Source organism: Oikopleura dioica, chromosome PAR, assembly GCF_907165135.1.
Source record: "Oikopleura dioica chromosome PAR, OKI2018_I68_1.0, whole genome shotgun sequence".
NCBI lineage: Eukaryota > Metazoa > Chordata > Appendicularia > Copelata > Oikopleuridae > Oikopleura > Oikopleura dioica.
Window position 1 is genome coordinate 13,520,249 of NC_137293.1, and position 16,393 is coordinate 13,536,641.

The 16,393-nt window shown below is 45.1% G+C and overlaps 1 protein-coding gene across 1 annotated transcript; it reads right to left on the minus strand.

Annotated features, from left to right (window-relative positions):
• Positions 1-7: 7 nt before the first annotated feature.
• Positions 8-14,986, minus strand: LOC145703894 (fibrocystin-L-like). Its single transcript, XM_081781292.1, has 5 exons — positions 14,923-14,986; positions 1,538-14,877; positions 1,403-1,494; positions 1,227-1,359; positions 8-1,180 (listed from the first exon to the last, which is right to left on the minus strand). Exons 1-5 carry the CDS (start codon positions 14,970-14,972, stop codon positions 306-308), a joined length of 14,490 nt encoding a protein of 4,829 aa, XP_081637418.1. The 5' UTR covers positions 14,973-14,986; the 3' UTR covers positions 8-305.
• Positions 14,987-16,393: the final 1,407 nt, after the last annotated feature.

Genomic DNA, 16,393 nt, shown 5'->3' on the forward strand with positions numbered 1-16,393 from the left:
TTGAGGCGAATTTGATTTTTATTTTTATGATAATTTAGCGAGAACAGACAAACACGCCTCGGATATATTCGAAGTGTCGTTATTTTCATCGTCAATGGCGTAGATTTGCCCTCTCAAGCTTCGTGGCCCGATTGATTTTCCTATTTTTTCCGAATTGATTTCACGAGGGACATTTCTACAGCACCCATTTTTATGATATTTTTCACTACTTTTTTTTCTTTTGTTGGTCTAAATTTGTTCATGCAGGTTAATGGCATTCTCCGAAGTACGAAACTTCATCAATGAATGAAAGGTCGGCGACCTTTTTAATTGTAGTAGAAGCACAAGCCCTTGTCCATCTTGTTCCATTCTTTGATGAGTTTGGCGAGCTTGCCCTTCTTAGACTTGGTCTTGCCACCAGCAACTTCGACGAGCATATCGTTGTTAGCGAACTTCATCGACTTCATCTTGAGTCCGCTAAGAGCGCCTCGAATGCATTGAATCTTGTTATTGCTGATATCCAAAGTCTTGAGTTTCGTGTTAAATTTGAACATATCCGATGGAATGACTGTCCATCGACCATAGGAGGCATCAAGGGTGGTCAAGCCTGGGAGATAAGTCAGAATCGATTTGAGTGTTTCGATTGGAAGCGCTGGGTTTCCAGAAATGTCGAGCTGCTTGACATTCTTGCGCTGCTTCGGCGTCATAGCCATGATCAGTTTAACCAAGTTCTCGCCGGTATGCATGTTTCGCTTTGAGCAGCCAAGTGTCTTGCCCTTCTTGAGGGAGCAGGAGATATCCTTTGGCATGAAAACAGTTGAAGTCTCCGTGGTCGTCGTTGGCTCCGTTGTTGTCTCTGGAGCTGGTGTTGACTGACCAGTAGGGTCGATAACAACGAATGGATCGCTAACAGGAGGGTCGGCAACTACTCCTATCGCTGAAGCTGGTGAAATGACCTGGAAGTTAAGTCCAACATTTTCAGCAACTTGGTCAAAGATCAAATTGTAGAATGTGCAGTTGCCAAGGGCATCAAAGGCACACGTGGTATCACCAGAGAGCGAGAGAGTTCGCGTTCTCAGAACAGCGGTCGCGTTAACTGTCCATGGATCGGCAAGTAGACCAATTGGTCGCTCCATGCGGACACCTTGTCGGTAGGCGTGAAGAACAATTGGTGGGTAAACGGGCTCGCCAATGACGATCTCTGAATTTTTGAATGAGAAATATTTTTCAGAACCATTTTAGCTTACCTTCTGGGAAAGAAGCGATGGTGATATTATCGGGCAGATCACTTGCAGTGTAAGTGATAACTTCAGCACCAGCAGCCAGTGCTTCTTCGATAACTTCTTGAGTATCAACGAATGTAGGCAAATCATCAAGAGTCTGAAGAATTTCGATTAAAACTTGAAATTTAATTTCTGATTACCTCTCCAGTAAGATTAAATTGTGCGGCTTCAACTTCCTGAAGGGTAGCATTTCCCTCGAGACCAAGAACAGTGGCAATGGTGTAATTCGACTCTGAAATTCAGTATTAATTGTTTGAATATTTTTCTTGGCTAACCGTTAGTCTCAGGATCGAACCAAGATGGGGCTTCAGCATCCTTTTCGGGAATAGAAATACCAACAGACTCAGTTGTAGTGTTTGTAAGAGCATCAAGCTCACCAGTTGCGAGCTTTGCAAGGAGAGTATTACCGATTTCGATAGCCTCGAGTCGTTCGTCCGTAACTCGAACACCTGGGCAGTTAGGATTGCAAACACCTGAGCCAGCTTCGAGAAGAACTGTGAACATGTTTCCTGACTGTCGTCTTCGTCGATCGAATGTTGGGTTCTCGTATCGGTTGTATGGGGATCGTCGTCGTCGTTGTGGATCAGAGTCTTCGGCGATAACATTCATCATCTTGATCTTACTTTCGTGGATGCCAAGCATGACAGCAAGAAGACGTGGAAGCTCTGTGTGATCCCAGAACTCATCGATAGTCAATTCCATAACAACGTCGAGTTCAAGAAGAATTGTATCCGAAATCTTGACGTCAACATATGTTCCTGGTTCCATGTTGAAGTAAACGACTTGTTCCATTCGCTGGAAGTAGTTAGCGCCAGCAGGTTCGGTCAACTCAGGCTTCAAGTCATCGGTTGGGAAGTGCCATGCTTCACCACCATCTGGTGTGGTGTATTGCTGGTTGCTTCTCTGGTACTCGCCATTGAGATAAATCATCTGTCGATTCTGTCGGAAAGTAAAGAGCTCAATTCGAATCTTGCATTCAGCCTGTGGCACGGACTTCGTTCCGAACATATGGAATCGAGTATGCTTTGGAAGAGTTCCAGAAGTATGGTATTGGTAAGTGTGACCACATTCAAGGTTGAAGAAATTCATTGTGACTCGGAGAAGACAAGCATAACCGAAGCAACAAGAAACGTCCATAACACCATTAGAAAGATCAATTCGCTTTCGCTCGTTATCGCGAAGACCGATAGGAGCAACTCGTCGAGTGGAAGAATCGTGGTCAAAAGACTCGAAACCAAGCTGAGCAAAGTTACCCATTGGACATTCGTAGCCGTCAGCATCTGGATTCCATGTGCATTGATCGTTTCGGATTGTGCCCTTGAGAGGTGCGTATTCTGGGAATGGAATTCTATGCCCATCGAGGGTTGTAACCATTGTTTTTGGAATTCTGAAGTCACCAAGTCCACGTCGCTCGTCAGACTGTGGCCAGTCTTCGTTTCCTTCTAAGTCAGAAGTGCCCTGGTAGTAGTGAGGAGACTCTTCAACCCACTTCTCGTAGTGATACTCCGATTGTGCCATGATGTAGGTAGATGGCATACCGAGGAAGTCACCGGTAAGATCAACAAGCATGGATCGCTTGAGACCATCACAATCCATGTCAACACAATCAGCAATGCTGATCCATCCAAGATTTGGTCTTGAGAACTGGTATCGATGGGTGGATGGGCCGTCAAAAGTAACGAACTGCAACTCCATCATATGCTGATGTTCGGACCATCTGCTGCTCGTTCCGATGCCGTAGAAATCTCGGCCACATTTTTCTCCAAAGTTCATCAACTGGATATCCATGAAACAGGAACCTCCATAAAGAGAAGCATACGCTTCAGCAACACCAAGTGGCTTTCCGGGCCATTTCATGCCGCTGCTAGCAAACTGTGGAACCATGATACCGTAAGTACCCTGTGTTCGAGTACCAGGAGTGCGGGAGTTCTTAGTTTCCTTGTAATTTTGCGTTGCTTCACGAATGATGTAATCATTGCATGTTAATGTATCAGAGAACTGGTCAATGATGAAGTTTCTAAATGTTGATGGTTGATTATCCATTCCATGGCCGACTGGGCTCGGTCCAATTTTCCAACTCCAAAGAGCAGACCAGTTATCAACGCAGAGAACGTTTTCAACAACGACACCAGAACTGGCCTGAACCCAGACACAATGATGCATATTTCTCCATGAAGTGAAGTTAGCAATCTTTACGCAGTCACCTGGTCCATTATTGTTCCAGTGGACACCTCTAAGCGTAGTATGAGCGGTATTATGTCCCATTGCAGATCCAGAATTCTCATAACTGCAAAGCTCAGTCGCGTCACAGGCATCAAACTGTGTCACAAATCCGTTTCCATCTCCTCCGGCAACGGTGTTTCCATCAAACACGATATCGCGAGTGGCTGTGATAAAGAATCCGGCTGGTTCTGTGTCTTCCTCATATTTGTAAAATTCAGCTGTAGCTGGATAGATAGCGTGGAATTGAATCTTTGAAATAAGATTGTTTGTGATTGTAGAACCAACGGGCGAGTCAAGATTCATTATATGGTTACCACCGAGCATATCATACATGACATTGCCACTAATCTCGTAGTTGGTTGTAAATCGAGTGGCGATACCACCATTGTAGCAATGATGGAAAGAAGAGTCTTTCACATATGATGGCTGAATGTTGTAAATAGAATCGGCGACAGAAGCATCTTGAAGACCCCAGAGGAAAACTGGAACTCGCTGATCATCTTCTTCTTGGTAACCGAACTGACCCATTCCTCGGAACTCAACGTTTTGAATTTGTGCCCAACCATATCGCAGAGCCCCTGTGTTTGCTTCGGCGGATCTCATTACAACAACACGACCACCAAAGATGTCCTCGGAGTCACTATGACCGTCGATGACAATATTGTGGGAGAGAAGACCAATTTCAGCGCCAAAGTGAGTATCGGAGCCATATTTAAGTGTACGCGTCTCGTCAACACCAGCATGTCTGAACTCAACTTGATGATCCAGAGTGATAAGGTTTCCATCGATAGCCTGAATGAAGAATTCTTCAGCCTCTCGTGGATCGAAACTGGTTGGAGCGATGAAGATTCGATCGCCAACGTTCCAGCCTGTTGCGTCAGTTGTCCTAATCTCTCTGTATCCAGGTAAGATGAAGTTCTTGAGGTATGTCTTAGTGAAATTCCGGGGGCAACCATGCATTTCCAGACCACCTAAAACCGCGATAGCCTTAGCTCCAATAACAATAGCAGCCTCTGGAGACCCGACTTCTGTAGACCATTTATCTCCGGTAAGACTAATCTGGACTGAACCATCGCATGGCCATGGGTTCTCAGCTGTTCCAACTTTGAAAGCGGACTGCGACATAAAGTAAGTATTTCTGCCCTCGATACCCTTGGAATACTTCATGTTCTCGACAGTACCAAACGATCTTCCAATCATATCAGTGAAGTTTCCACCGCCAGTGTTCGTCAAAATTTGTCGAGCTGTAATGGTGAAATCTTTTCCAGCAAGCTGATCAAATTCTAGTGCTCCTTCCACAAAGATAAGATCGACATCGACGTCTGGAATATCGATAAGCATGTGAGTGGATCCCGTAATTGTGACATTAGATCCCGGTTCTGGGATACCATCTTCCCAACATTCTGGAACAGACCAGCGGCAAGTTGTTTGATCTGGATTGACTGGTGGTGGATCAGTTGGTGGAGGAATACAATTCTCCCAGAAACACTTGTACATTTTCATGTTGAAACTGTTATCGCAGTATTTGTCAGGGGTACCAGAATTTTCAGAACCAGCAATGCAATCAGCTCGATCGAACATCATTGCAAGTCGGCCCTTGTGGGCACCCGGAACAGTAAGTGTATCATTACCGTAGTAATATTTCTTATTTCCGTCGCCGGCTTGAGGAAGGCGATCCATTTCTTCTCCAAGACCAGTTACGTAATCAACTCTCTGGACTTCATGAGAAAGCCAGACTTCCTTCGTCTCTCCGACATCGTACATATTTGCAGAATAAGAAATATTGTTCACGTGACCTAATCCGACCCAATGGACGTAGTTTTCAACTCCTGTTGGCAACAAAACCATCCATCCACCGCCATGAGTAGATCGGCATTTCTGGAAATTTCCTCGTTCTTCACCATAGATAGAGGTCATATTCATTTGTGTTCCGGAAAATACTGCAGGCATATTATTTAAACCAAGTCGATGGAAAGCAGTCGCCGGTGGGCAAATAGAAGAGTCTGCTCCTCGTGAGAATGAAGCATCGGAGGTACATCCTGGATCATAGTTGCTAGCAGAAGCAACAACCTTGGCACCGGGTTGTCCAAGCATTCGCTGTGGCCAGCCGTCACCACCACTACCCTCAGAGTTCAATGGTGCGGATAGAGTTCCGTCAGTATCGTGGAGAATAGTAACATGTCGCCATTTAGCTCGGAATCGATTTGGAGAGTTGTTCCATTGGACTCGTCTAAACTCAGCAGTGAAACCGCAATCTTCGAAATCAGACGCGTAACAAGCGTCGATGCCCTTGCACTTGCTGTGATCAAAGTTGAAGAATCGTATTCCATCAACGTCGGTAGAACCAACCATCCATGGGGTCTCAAGACCGATGGAAGTACAGTCATTAAGAGATTCGTGGGCGCCTGAGTATCCGATAGAGATACCGTCCTGCATACCGTACGAGAGATCTCCGAAGAGCTCATCTCTTGACTCCATGAAAGCAAAATTGGAGATAGAGTTGTCAGAGAAAACACCGTTCTTTACTCGGACGCCATTTCCAGCGGAAGCGATTTCAAAACCTCGCTTGTTATGCCAGCCGACAACGTCCTCAAAGTTGTGCTGTCGATCACCACCCCGGGTTCCTCCACAATCTTCAGCTCTTGGTCGGTATTCCAAGAAAATCCAAAAGCCGTACTCACCAACACTATGGGCAGTGTTGTTTCTGAATTCAAGAACAGGCTGAGAGTCTGGACATTTGGCATATCCAGAGTCCTGGAACCATTGCTCACCAGCGTGATGATGGCTGCTTGGTGGATTGATCCAGAATCCAAAGAAGGCAGCACCAGCTGCATGATTATGGCGAACTCGATTGTTCGTATTGGTCACCCAGAATGTAGTGGCGGACTGATCAGTATTCAGCATTGAAGAAGATGGTCGCGCGAAGATACCCAAATTGTACTGGATAGTATTGTTTTGTTCCCAACCGTCTTCAATAAAGAAGTTATGACCCTCACATCGATAAGCAACGTTCCACTCAAAGAGCGCGTCGTGAGTTCCGTGAATAGTCATAGCTCGGTTGAAAGTGTGGTGAACACCAAGACCTCGGAAGTAAGAGTTAGGCTGATGAAGAGACATGTGGAAATGCAGCGAGTATCTACCAAGGTGGAAACCTTGTCCAGTGTGAGAGAACTCAACATATTCAACCTTGCCGTAAGTGGGCTTGTGGAACATCAAATGAGCACCAAATTTATCGTTGCCAACTTCATCGTTGAACTTGTTCAAGAAACAGTTCTGAATGGAAGTCTGGGCTGAGTCAAATTCGTTTTCGCACTCAGGGAGATCTTCAATCCATTCTTCGTTGTTGTGCCCTCGGAACTTAATATTTCGAGTGAGAAGACCAACTTCAGCCTTCTGCTCGAGCTTGACTTGTCCATTGGCACCTTCCCAGAAGGATTCGACACCAAGATGCATGTAATTGAGCGTTCGGTTCAGCGTAATTTCTGTACCATCAGCGCTGATAGCTGCGATCTCGACGTGTTCCGATTGAGTCATTGTCAGTCGAGGGCCAGTTGTAGCAACAACAATATGATCACCAACGTGCCATCCTCCAGCGGCACCTTGTCTGATATCAGCCTCAAGCTTGATAACGTTGTCGCCTGCGTTCGCAGTTTGAGCAAGTTGAGTCCAGGTAATGACGTCACAACCATGCATATCGACGGTACCGCTTCGAACTGCCATAACCTTAGCACCGTAGATTGGCAATCGAATGCTTCTATGGTGGCCGAAGAGAACCATTTCGGCTGTCATTCGGTTTCCATCGTCATCAAGGCAGAATGGATCTTCTTCTGTACCAATTTCAAAATGACCGTCTTTAGTGACAATAATGTACTCAGCTTGAAGCTTGATTCCACTCTGTCGGTCCCAAATGAGGGTACCACCGTCGATGAGAAGAACAGCAAGAAGCTCAGTAGATTCGTCAAGAAGAAGTGTCTGTCCAGTACTAACAACGACGATATCTCCGGCGACTGGCTTGCAAGATCCATCAGTGCATCCCCAAGTGTATGTACTTGAATATCTGTCAATGTACCAAAATTGAACAAGAGATTCATCAGCTTGTGCGTTACCCTTGCCCTCGATGTAGACAGTGACAACACCCTTAAAACTACCGAGTGCAGATGCCTGAGTAGTACAGATAATTTGAGTATCAGTCAAGTCGGTGATAAGACATTCAGGAGTATTCTCATTATTCGGATCGGATGGATTAACAATGGTTACCATAGACGCCAAATCATTAGAACCAGAGAAACCAGTACCAGAGATATTCAACTCAGTTCCACCAGCTGTACCTCCCTTTGTTTTAGAGATAGCAGTGACAGTTGGAGTCTGATCCGCAGAGAAATTGAAATTGAAGGTATTTCGTCCCTTGCGTCCCCGGACCATTTCGTTAACAGTGACAGAGCAAGTAGTTGTACCTTCGTCTGGCTTTGGAACATCGCAGATAATCAATCCAGCCTTGAGAGCTGTCTGATCAAAGTTTGTGCAAGGTTTTCCACAAACAAGTACTTCAATATTGTTAGATAGGCCGGAACCAATAACGGTCAGTCTAGTTCCACCACCAAGTGATCCAGATGTTGGCTGAATATCAACAACTTCAAAGTCGAAGTTGAAGGCTTGGTTGACGTTATCAAGGGCTCGGCCAACCTGATCTACGACAACAGTCAGAGCTTGAGTACCCGCGGCGGCAAATGGAAGGTCGGCGACGATTTCTGTAGCTGAGCAAGCATTGACAACAGCGTCAGCTTCGCCAATCTTAACGGTCAAATGAGCACAACCAAGAGATCGGGCTCCAGCTGTCATCTCTTCGTAGAATCCAAGTTGTGGAAGTGGCTTCTTCTTCTTTTTCTTCTTTCGGATGTAATCAAGGAGAGATTTTTCATTTTCGGACGTCTTTTGCTGACTTCTGCTACCGATAACACTCTCGTCAGCATTAACAAATCCAGAACCAGTAATCGTGATTGTGTCCATACCGGCATATGATGCTTTCGATGGAGTAAGAGTGTCAATTTGTGGGGTGGCAGCCACGCTGTAGACAACTTCATAAGCAGAAGCATAAACAAATTGTCCGCCATTTACAGCAAAGCCGAGTTTAGCAGACGAGTCAGCTGCAACGACGCTAGCAGGGACAACAAAAGTGGCCTGGTACGTTCCAGCTGCAAATTCAAGTCCACAGCCGTCAAGGCAAAGTTCGTTCTGTCCTTCCATAATGCTGATCTGGAGGTCTTCTGGAATTTCGTCAGAGAAGACAACGGTCGCAGTTGAACCACCATATATCGAATAACCGCTTGTGAGACAGTTGACATCCTGATAGCACGCATCAAAAGATGCTACTGGAAGAGATCGTTCAAGTGCAGCAGCGACGGCAGTATCATCAACAGATACGATAGTTCCGTGTTGGTAGTAAGAAACTAGAGAAAACTGAACAGCGCCCGGAGCGTAATCTGCGGCGGTAAAAGTGAGGATGAATGTGTTGTCAATTTTATTGAAAGCCACGTCTGAGAGGGCAATTGTAGATTCTCCTTGTTTCAAGTCAATATCAAAATCCCCAGATGAAAATCCCATCTCGAGAAGTGCGCAATTGAGAGTGCACGAAAACTGGATAGAAGCCATGCCAGTTTCGGTTGCGAAATCAACATTTGCAGCATCGACGGAAATGCTGACTTCGTCATTGGTGACAAATTCATATCCAGAAGAAAGAGTGTAAGACGTAGCTTGGCCAGTGCAGGCACTGAGCTCCCAGGTGAGCTCAAGTTCTCGGCTATCGCCATTGCTCGATGGATTTGCAACGCACTCGATAGTGCAGTCAGTGGCGTCGTTACAGTCAACACTGATGACTTCACAAATATTAGCAGTGACAGCGATTGTTCTGCTGGAAACGAATCCTGATCCTTTGACGACAATTTTCGATCCTCCCTTAGGGGACAAAAATCGGTTTTGACTCATATCATCAAGATTCACAGTGTTGATACTGGGCTCAAGTGTGATCTTAGTTGCCGTTGTTTTGAAAGCAGCACCTCTACCAGCTTGGACAACGTTGAATTCAACGCTGGAACCAATTGGGTGAGGAAGACTATGAGCGACTTCAATGTCAAGATTATCTACATTTGTACCGACAACAGTGTAGCTGAGTTGATCTACGCACGATGGGCTTGTCTGGACAACTTCGTAGTTGTTAGCACACTCACCCGCAACAACTGGACTGTAATCCACAGAAATAGTTGTGTCTGTCTGGACAATGCTCGTCAAAGTTGGAGCCCAACCAGGACATAGAACGAAAGAGAGCTTGGTTGCCTCTGATGTGTCAATGAGAGTAACATCAGCAGCACCATTGATTGGATCAACATAAGGAGTCGGATCACATCTGATCATTCGTTCTTGATTTGCCTTATCTTGCTGGTTCTGGAGTTTCTTGAATTTCTTACGATCTTTCTTACGCTGAGTCAAACCAGTGGTTGCTTCTTGTCCAGCAAGAGTGACGGTGACAGGAAGAACGAGCTTTTTGGGTGGAAGAACTGTGATAGTTCCTCGGAATTCAGCAGTTCCAGCAAAGCCATCGACGAATCCAGACGAGTACGAATAAGTTCCTGGGGCCATACTTGCAAAAAGGCTCACGAGCCCGAGATTACTCTGGACGGCTTCAGTTGAGAAACCCCCAGGAACATCAAAGCCTGTTGCGGCGTCAATTTCACGCATTTGGAAAGTAGGAACAGTTCCGTCAGCCAGAGAGAATCCCCAGAGCCAAGTGATTTTAGCATACTGGTGAACTTCGATGTTTTGTGGGCTCCAAGAAGCAGTATCGAGCTCAAGAGTAACATCATATGCATCTAGATAAGATGGCATGACACATTCGAACTCAGTAATGCCAACAGACTCAACAATACAGTCTTTGACCCCGAGCTTTACAGCAAGGTTATCAACAGTGGCACCTGCTAGACCACCAGCAGCGACTGTAATCTTGAGGTTTCCAAGGCCTGCAGGTGAAGCATTATCATTGTCCCATTCAGAAGAAGCAGATTCAAGAGCGAATCTGTAAGTTGCTGGAATAGCTTCTGTCAAACCAAAGATATCTGATCGAAGTTGAATATTGTAAATTCCAGCTGCCTTGACAGGAGTGATGAAGTCGTAGAATTCGCCCACGGCAACAGTATCGATAATCTCGATGTCGTTTTCCTCGCTACCAGAGATGATGGCGACAAAATCAGTTCCTACATCATTTGTTCCTCCGATAAAAACAGACATTGTTTGTCCTCCAGCAACGGAAAGGATTCCAATGATTCCACTATTATCAGAAAGGGTTGCTGGAGCGGCATACATATAGCCGGTGCTTTCAAAGTTGTATGGCTCACTACCCCAACTGTTGATAGTGAAGGTTACTGGGTTAGCACCAGCGACAGATCGAATTATAACAGAAGTGCCGATCGTATCGATAACCTCGCACGCAACACCGTTCATTTCTACAGAGTCGAGACCGCCAAGACCAACGCCGTCAATAGTGATGAGCTGTCCGCCAAGCTCAGATCCTCCGACAGGGAGAACAGAGGTGACTTCTGGGTTAACAACAAGGGATGTTGCTGTTCTGACTTTTCCGAAAGTAGTGCTACTTACATAGAGGGGAACATTTCCGCCAGGAAGAGAGAGGTCAGAAATGTCGCAAGTCGCAGACGAAGTGACAACAGATGAGAGAGTACATTTAACATGGCCGATGAAGATTTCCAAATTTGCGGTGTCGAGGTTTTCACCAGAAAGGATGAAAGTGGTAGCGCCATTGAAGGTAGCTGGGTTGATTGAAGAGATAGTTGGTGCATCAGCTGGATCAGCATATACAAAGTCGCAGCCAGTTCCTTCACAACTGTAAGGAATGCTCAGTTCGGTGTTGAATGCGCTCAACTTAGGAGTCTTTGTTCGCTGTCGGAAGTAGTTTCCAGGAATAGACTGGAAGAAAATACCTCCATCTCGATGATCAGTGACAGTAGGAACGAGCTCAGGTCGGGAGAGACCTGTGTTAACAGCAACCGGAGTAGGGATGTCATCACAACCATTGAATCGGAAGTCGTATTTGAAACCAGTGTTGCAATCTCCACTCTTTTTGATCCAAGAGAAAGTCTGACCGAATGCGCTTGAGAAGATGTTCTTGAAACCATTCGCATCAAGTGTGACATCAAATTCAGCCTTGCCAAGTGGTCCATAGTCTAGCTCGTAGTATCCGGTGACACCGGGACTAACTTTTTTATTCTCGTAAACTGTCACGGTAGTTACTCCATTGACAGTGTAGACTGTAGCGGGAACGGTGAGTCCATCAACGTTGACGACAGACGTAGACGAAGATGTAACTTCAAGACCGGCAAGAGAGACAATTTCGAAGTCGTTGAATTCATAACCACAGTTAGACTCAATCATTTCAACATTGAAGACACCATCGGTTTTAGATTCCTTACGGAGTTGAGTGATCCAAATATTGGGATTGATAGCTTCTTCTCGACTTGTGACGGAGAAACTGTTGTCATTTCCAACTTTGAAGAAATCAACTTTGAACCACGAGTCACCTCGCAGCTCAACAGCGTGAAGTCGAATGTCAGGATTGATTTTGTTCATCAAATCTTCATCGTTGAGCTTTGTGTAGACGGATGTATATATTTCCTGGCAGAAAAATGTCCAATCAACGCCATTTGGAGGCGCCATATCGTAGTCAAAAGTAAATGATCGTCTTGGGTCTTGTTCAGAAAGTGCAATTTCAGGATCGAATAATCTCTCAGATTTGACGTTAGAGAGGTGGAGTCGAATTACACCTTGAGTTGAAGCTTTGTAAGCCATGCAGATGTCAGTTGCGTCACGCTGTAGATTCAAATCCTTGTTGTTCATGATTTGCCATCCGTTTCTCCAGTTGTACATAAAACCGCCCTCAAAAGCAGGACCGTGTGCTGAAGAATCTCCGTCAACTTCGTAAACTGGGTCAAAAGAACCGCTGGTCTCAATATGAGAGTCAAGAAGATCCTGAACAGAGCTTCGATAGGCACTTGCAGAGCTATCTCCCTTCATTGCTTTACGAGAAACTTTGCAGATTCCAGCGTCATTGCACCACTGAAGATTGAACTCCGTAGTTGAATCACCCTCAACTTTGACAGCGATGTTTTCTCGTTGTTCGTGTGAGATGAGTCGGATATCTTGTCGCTCGTCCATGCACGAACCGAAATCGCCTTTAGGATAAGGAATGTCGCCAGCAGTTTCTTCAAGATTGTAAGCCTCATTTGTTCCATGATAGACGAAACCGGCGAAGAAATATCCACCAGATCCGTGGTTAGAGTAAATGATTTCAATCGGATATTTTTCTCCTGCAGTGAGCTCAATTTTTTTCGACTTCTTGTAATTGCCATTGTTGTAGTCAGTACCAGCACAGCAGCTGCCTCTGAAAAGTTCTTCCATATTGCTGTGGTCTGAACCACAAGATGATGATCCCTCGGCAACTCCATCGAAGTAGATAGTGATTTTATCGTCAGCGGAGCCAGTGAATGTGAACCATCCCGAAAATGGCGGGACGAAGTAACCAGTGAATCGATGTGTGCTTTGCGACAAAGTCATTCCAGAGAACATAGATTTGCCATCAACGTATGATTGCATCGAGCTTTCGATAACGTACTGTTTGATATCTGTGACGGAAGTTTCCCAGTTTCTCCAGCTATTGTCGCCCGGATTCATAGCGGAATTGGTCCATTCTGCGGTCAATCCTCGAGCACCTGGGAACCAAGAACCCATGCTTGCGCAGCTATCAACAGATGGTGTGGTGCAAACAAACTCGCCAGTCTCGTCGTTGAACGAGTTGAACGCGCATTCTTGATTACCAAGATTAACTTTTGTCGTGTTGCTCAATCCGTCTCCCTGGACTGTTATCAGTTGTCCACCGCCAGCACCACCAGATGCAGGCGTAACGGAATTAATACCTCCATGTATCGTAAAGTCAAAAAGCTTATAGTCTGGGCTTGGACCCATGAAATAACCAGCCGTTCTGACACCTCCTCGGCCCTGGTCATATGTCACCGTTCGGAATCGTTGGTTACCGATAGCAGCATTAGGGTTTTTCGTACCAATATTACAGACAGCAACAGAGTCAGTGGCATAGGACTTGTGGAGCTCATCAGTATCGGGATCTCTCCATGCGTAATCGCAGTTGGCGTATGAGTAGCCATATTCGTTGTTGAGAAGAGCAGGACCTCGAAGTCGGTTGCCTGATTCAACTTCCTCACCATATCGACCAGTGTAAAGTTGGCCATTGATCTGAACACCCTTGTCGCAGAAATACCGAACTTCGTAGTCCAAGCAGTTGAATTGAGATTCTTCTGAGCTGTGCTGATCCTCGCCGACGCACTGGAAACCAACGTAAGGGTTGTAGTGCCGGAAAACTTGATCTGTCTTTTGAGCAAGCTCGCCAGTATCAACACGTCTAGCCTGGATACCTATCGGGCTCTGGCACATATCTCCCTCTCCAAGAAGAAAATCCTGGAAATATCGGTTGCCTGCCCACTCATCGTCGTTTACACCAGACGAGAGGGATCGCCAACTGGTCCAGTATGAGCTTCGGAAAGGATTCATGGCATTAACAGACATCCAGTTTACGATGGGTGTTCTGTCGTTGTATCGTCGCAAAAGCTTCGTACCGACTTTCTCGTAAGCGCCATTACTCAAATAATAGAGTTCAACGTCGGTATCAGCGGCTTCTCGTCCTTCCCACTCGGGAACCTCGACTTCCATCAAGTTGTCTCGGTGTTTGTGCTCAATGAGAATACCTTCTTTAACCTCTTGTCCATTTCTAGGGATGAAGATGACTTTGTACCCAGTTCCACCCTCGTCGCCTTCAAAACTGTACGCAGCATTCGTGCCGAAACCACTTCCTTGGATGCTCAAGATGCCACCACCATGAACGGAAACTCGATCGGGATTGATTGAGTTGAAGACGGGGCCACTATTTCGGCTGATTTTTGAGTAATCAGTGTCTTCGTAGCTTCCAGCGATGAGGAGACAGTTTTCTTCATCTCTACAGATATCTCGTCCCTGAGCAACGTAGTACGAGCCCTCCGGAAGATAAGCATAGCAAGTGATTTCCGTCTTGAATCGCTCAGGAGCATCAATAGTGTGTGTCATGCCTCTCTGAACAGCCCATGCTCGCTCTCGCTTGGTTGGAAGAATCAAACCAGCCGGTTGAATCAAGCCTCCTTCATAGTGGCATGGGATGAAGCGTTCGGAATCTGCGTCAACAGGAACGAGGTTGAACGAGGAAGATCCTCCTTTGAAGTTTCCTTGGATTTTGATCTCATATTTATTTGCCTTCTCAGAGACGAATTCTGCATTGTCTATAGCCGCCCTAGGAAATTTTTAAATTTTCTCTTCTCTATAGATCTCTTTTTACCTCGATAAGGCGAGCAACCGAAAAGCCAAAAAGGGAGACAACGTCCCCATAATGGCCAAGGAAAGACTACGGTCTCAGAATGGACTCGCGCTTTTATTGAGCAGATAAGATAACCCCAGGTGAGCAGCTTGTTTTACATTTAATTTTTGGAAAACGCATCTGACTTCGACGCATGTAACAACCGGCCCTGGCGACTCTTCGAATCTTCGAGCAACCATAATTTGATGATAATTTATCATTCGTTAATAATGGATATTTCAGGGTTCGAAAAATTTATTTTTTCCCCAACCTACTACAAGTAGACCCGCCAGAAAAAAATCACACTTCAAGTTGTAGGAAGGCGCGCCGTACCAATTTCATCTTTTACCATCATTCATACTTGCTGGGGGAAAGCACAGGAACGGGATTCGGAAGGAATTTAATTCAAATGTCAAAAAAGATGAACGTCAAAACAAGTATCCTCATAAACGCGATGTTCTTCGTTTTATTATCAGAAAAGACTCTTCCCCTTGCTATGGATATCGAAGAAATAATAGAGGCTACTAAAATTAGAAGTCAGCCACAAGTTCAGGTAACTTCAATAAATTCCACTTTTGTATTTTTTCGCTTGACAAACAAGTTCATTATCGAATTAAAGTGTTTGGATTGCAACTGTATTGGCGTTCTAAAGCAGAAAAACGGAAAAGTCTACCTGTCATCAGAGGATACAAGTTTACCGGTTGACGTCCAACAAAGTTATTCAAAAAAGAGTGTACCATGGAAGAAAAGGTTCACGCACAAAGTGAGTTTGGCCAAACATGGATTTTCGACAGACCAACAAATGCGATCATATCTTTCAATCGGTTCTATTTTTTGGATTACAGTCATGGTTGTTGGTAAGTTATTTCCTGTTATCGACTGTTTTCTATAAATATTTTCAGCAAATTGGTACTCTTTGAAAGAATCACGAGCCGTGACAACCTTTTTGACATTCACGTGCAATCGAAATTATAAAAAATGCCTTCGAATTGAAACGATGGACTACTGCGGACATTTGATGAAGCAATGTTTTGTTACTGAAGAATTCAATCTTCCAGAACCTATTTCTAAAATTCAAGCGGAAGAAAAAGAAGTCATTTTTTTCTCCGAAGATGAAAACAAGGTTAATCTCCGCCGCTGCCAGAAGAACCAGTTTTACGATAAAAAAATCTGTCGCCATCTTTGTTCTAACACCCTCGTATTGGAGACAACAAGGAGAGACCCGATTTCACCCTGTGAGTCAATTTGCTTCCAGCTGACTAGATCTTTTGATTCTGCTGGAGAAGTGTGCCCGACACAGAAATACTGTTTAAATGGATGTCCCTGCCCTTATTACGAATGCGAAAAATTCGAAAAGCGCCAGAAAATGGTCCCCGCCTTCGATTTACAGAAGAGTTCGAAGGAGACCAGAATATCAGATGTAATTCAGTCAAACGGATATGTTAAGATTCTT